Source organism: Nelusetta ayraudi, unplaced genomic scaffold (assembly GCF_046127955.1).
Source record: "Nelusetta ayraudi isolate G7.1 ecotype Tasmania unplaced genomic scaffold, CSIRO-AGI_Nayr_v1 ptg000009l, whole genome shotgun sequence".
Taxonomy (NCBI): domain Eukaryota; kingdom Metazoa; phylum Chordata; class Actinopteri; order Tetraodontiformes; family Monacanthidae; genus Nelusetta; species Nelusetta ayraudi.
The window spans coordinates 1,543,342-1,548,004 of NW_027466059.1; the positions used below are offsets into that span (position 1 = coordinate 1,543,342).

General features: G+C 47.5%; 1 protein-coding gene across 1 annotated transcript; it reads right to left on the reverse strand.

Annotated features, from left to right (window-relative positions):
* Window positions 1-2,210: 2,210 nt before the first annotated feature.
* Window positions 2,211-4,663, reverse strand: slc10a3 (solute carrier family 10 member 3). The gene has a single exon (XM_076019276.1). The coding sequence runs from the start codon at window positions 4,233-4,235 to the stop codon at window positions 2,805-2,807; it is 1,431 nt and encodes a 476-aa protein (XP_075875391.1). The 5' UTR covers window positions 4,236-4,663; the 3' UTR covers window positions 2,211-2,804.

The following is a 4,663-nucleotide window of genomic DNA, read 5'->3' on the forward strand; positions in this document are numbered from 1 at the left end:
ACAGGAGTGCTGATGTACTGAGCTGAGTGCTAAACCTGCCAGCAAGGCAGCGTGTTGTCACCTGTCAGCACTATGAAGAACAACTCACAGTGAAACCTGAGTACATATTCACTTACAATGGTATCAGTCACTGGAGGAAAGGAACCTGGAGCTGAGGGAAAATATGATTCCAACATTGAGTCAGTGGTTGGTTTCTCACAGCAGAAAATGTGATTTCAACAATGTATTTGGTTACTCACAGCATTTTAACTTACTTACTTATTGTACACTTACACAATGATTACGAATAGTTTGATCAATCAAAAATAAGTTTCAAGTTTCCTTACAGAGGAATCAAGACCAAAAATTAAACTTCAGCATCAGAATAAATAACAAATTATAGAAAAGGTTGACTCAAATTTAGTTCGAACATCTTTTTGAGTTGAAATCAAAACGTGCACAAAATCAAACTGTCTGACTCTGACTGAACCTTTAGAAAACTGATGTGCTGGTATATATTTTTTTGTTATACTGCCAAAAAAAAATCCAAAGCAATTTGGAAAACCTAATGTGACTTTGACTCTGACACGAGTGAGCAAAATTTAAGCCATGAAATTCATTTCAATTTAGTCAAGCTGAGCAGATGGTACAACTGAAAAAAACAAAAAAACAAACGAGATTACTGTGCCAGGTTTCTCTGAACACACAGCTCTCCGGCAGTCCTTCAAAGAGGCTTTAGCCAGCCCACAGGATGTAAAAAAAAAAAAAAAAAAGAAAATCACCCATCATGCATTTCAGAATGACTATCAAACATTCTGTGTGATTATTCTTCACCTCTGGCTTTAATTATCCATCTCGGTCCATGATCTTTGATCATGTTGTTCACTGTTGTGGACCAGGAAATACCTTATTAGGCTTTATTAGTGTGGGCGGCCACTGGTCTGCTCCTCAGTGCTGCATTTAATAGTGAAACTGTCAGAGCTGAAAGCTGATTTTTTTTTTTTGTTGTCCAAACTGTAAAAAAAAGTAGACCTATAATATTTTGTATATGCATTTACTCAACATAATCTCCATGACATATACCCTTGCTGCAGTCTCCTCAGACAACTACCTGGTAGAAAAGTCAGGACTTGCAAAAGACACCTGCAGGAGTGAAAACACAACAGAGTCGGCTGACTGACTGCAATGTACCCAAGAACCTCAGCTCAGCCCTGAAGGCTTTACAGCTGTGCTACATTCCTGAGAGCCCAGTCAAAACTTCAGCAGGCCTAAACTCTCTTGTTTTCCATTACAAAACTTTCACAGTGAGCGTGGGGCCTAAATGAAAGCTTTGCGCAGCCCTGCGAGCGTAAACAGGAAATACAGACTTCACATTAAAAAAAAAAAAAGCCTTCCTTTTCAGTGGAAACAACGACCGTTTATTCGCAAGTGGAAAGGAAATAGTGGTGAGGCTGTTAGGTAAGAAAATAAATCCATGAAACTGCTCAAGTCCTACCATGACCTACTGAAGGCAAAAGGCAAAAGATAAAAACTGGACCTTGTACCTTTGGTGCAAATGTTTACAAGCTCCAGATAGATTTGCTGGGGCACAGATTTATATGACCGACCAGCCAATGTACTTTACTTCCTTCCATTATCTTGACTTAAATTATGACATCAATTCTTCTCTGTGGTCATGTGAAGTTGTATAAACACAACTTCCTCTCTCTATACAATTAGAATGTGCCTCGTGGGAGAAGCTCTAGGTTCTGTTTTCAGTCTTTGATTTTCTTCCAGGCACTCTGTCCCTAATCCAAACAGAGCTAACTCCACAGCAACATGTTTTCCCACAAACAACGCTGTCATGACAGTCAGGAACACAATCTGCACGACAATGAGGATTCAATTTTCCTTCCCCCTTTCTTCTACCATTAAATGTTTATCACAAATGTATAACCAACAACTAGGCTCTACATTTAAACTTCACCTTTAAGTCAACTGAACGACAACACATTTTATTCAATTCAGTTATGCATGTTGGCAGCTTTTGTGTGTCATTCATGTTACAGTTACCACTTGTGTGTAAAAATGAACGCAAACAGTCACCAAGTGCAAACAGCCAGAAGGTGGACATGTCCTGAAACAATATCATGTAGACAAAGTAAACCAACTGTTGGCTTTAGCGGTAGCCAACAAGACTGGTTTCACTCAAAGGAAAAAAAAAAAAAAAGTCTCCACAAACCGACAACTGCTTTCACGATGAAAATATTATATTTTTATTTGATTTCTTCTCTCCAATGTTCAAGTATGTGGATTCACAGATCCAGGAGACACAATCAATAGAAAATACTTTCAAAACATCATCATCACCTTCCTGTTGTGAAACAATTGGACTTAACCCCCCCCGAAATTCTCAATGGCTAAGACACATGGACCTCTTTGTAAACATGATGCAAATTAATCTTTGCTCTTTGATTACAAAAAGTAATCTGGTAAAAAAAATATCTTTCTTTTTATAGATATTTCTCATGTTAAGAATATTTACATCAGAGAGCTCACAGTATTATCTGTTTTTAAAAAGTACATACCGCAATATAAACACAAAGGGATCTCAGGGGGGTAAAAGGCCTTTGGTTTTCATGAAAAATACAAAAAAAAAAATAATAATCCAGACACAACACAAAAGGTTCATTCAGTGTCCTGTGTACCACAATGGTGAAGGGTGATTGTTGAAGAACTTGTAGCCAAAACAGTGGGAATCCAAAGCTCCACAGGTTTGTTTGAAAAGGTTAATTCTTCTGAAATTCCAAAGACGTAACAAAATTGTTGAAAATCTGTCGCTACAATCAGGCGTCGCTCTCCGGAGCGGGAGAACTACACAACTTCCGCTGGGCAAAGTAGTAGCCCAGCACAATGAGCAGCATCTCCGAGGTGCTGCTCAGCGCCACGATGAAGGGCGCCTGGGACGCAAAGTCCGCTTCTTCTCGGCGGAACGACAGCTGCATGACGGCCAGAGCCAGCAAGCTGTTCTGGACGCCCACCTCGATGCTGACCGTCTTCTTCTGCGGTGGGGCCAAACCCACAAGTTTGCCCAGTATGGCCCCGACCAGCAGCCCCAGCAAAGGCACCGTCACGCCGACAGCCACAATCTGCGGTCTGACATTAGCCAGGATGGACGCGCCCATTTGGTAGGCCATGAAGATGCCGCCCACGATCAGCACGAAGCTGAACGGCCTGATGAGACCCATCAGGACGCGCGTGAGGGCGGGCAACCGGAGTCTGACCAGCATGCCCAGGGAGATGGGAATGGCGATGAAGAGGAGGGTGCCCAGGATCTTCACAAACGGCACGTGCAGGGCGGCGTGCACCCCCAGCAGGCGGCCGTACAGCGTGGACGACATGGGCATGGCCGCCGCCGCCACCACTGTGGAGACCAGAGTCATGGAGATGGCCAGGGTCACGTCTCCCCCGAGGAGCAGGCTGTACAGGTAGCCGCCGCCGCCCCCCGGGGCGGAGCAGGTGATCACCAGGCCCAGGGAGAGCGCCTTGGGCAACGAAACCACCCGGGAGACACAGTAGGCATAGAACGGCATCACTAAGAACTGGCCCAGCACGCCCAGGACGAGCGGCATGGGGCTGCGGAGGAGACGCCGCAGCACCTCCACCTCCACCTTGCACCCAAAGGCACACTTGTTGACAAAGATGAGAGGCAGCAAGGCGAACAGCACTGGGTTCTCGGAGAAATGGGACAGGCTGCCCGAGTGGAAAAACTGGGTGGCCGGGTCATCCTCACTGGGCGCCACCCTGATGGCATAGTCGCTCCTCTCCTCGATCAGAACCGGATCCGAGTCCTGCTCCATGTTCAGCAACTGGATCTGCAGTTGAGCTGTGCCCTGAAACCCCGAGCGGATGCTGATAACGTAGCTGGTGGCGGCTCCGGCGACGCCGCTGTCGGATACGTTCAGTATGGACAGCACCTCCGGATCCATGGAGCGGACCCGCACCGTCTGCTTCCAGCTCGGGCGGCCCTTCACGTCCGCCGCGGTGCTCCGGTACAGACTGGAGATGACGATCACGCCGTTGGTGTTTTCGGGAAACTCGAATTCCTGCGACGAGCCATCGCCGATCCGGATGTACCTGGTGCTGCTGCCGCCTCCGCTGCTGGCGGTAGTCAGGTCGGATGTGAGGTTCCCGGTGGCCCACGCCCGTTTTGCTCCTCGCGTAACAAGGAAGAGACAACAGAATGTAAATAGCGTCCTCATCTTCCCGACAGTCATGGGCGGTTGGCGGCGCCGCCGACGGCCCTCACGCGTTTAACACCGCCTCCCCGTGACAGCAGGACGGTGAACTCCTCATACTATTCTCCGGGAGACGGTGACACTTTGAGCGGCCGGCTCCGCATCTCGTCTGGTTCCCATTTTCTCGCCGCCGCCTTTATACCGGAACAGCAACATCACCCCGCCCTGTCCTGTCGCTATCGAGGCAGCACCAACAACAGCAGCAACGGCAACTCCCCCGGCCCCACGGCAACACAGGAAACGCTGCTCACACCGCCGGTCTGCCGAGGCTTCCGCTTTGTCTGCTCGCTGTCAAGATGTCCGTCCCTTCAAGGCCAAGCCTAGGTTTGTTTTCTGCTTTGGTTGTCCTCCTCCAGTTATTGGAAATTAGGAGCATCGTTTTCTCAGCCCCCGCTCCTCACTGCTCC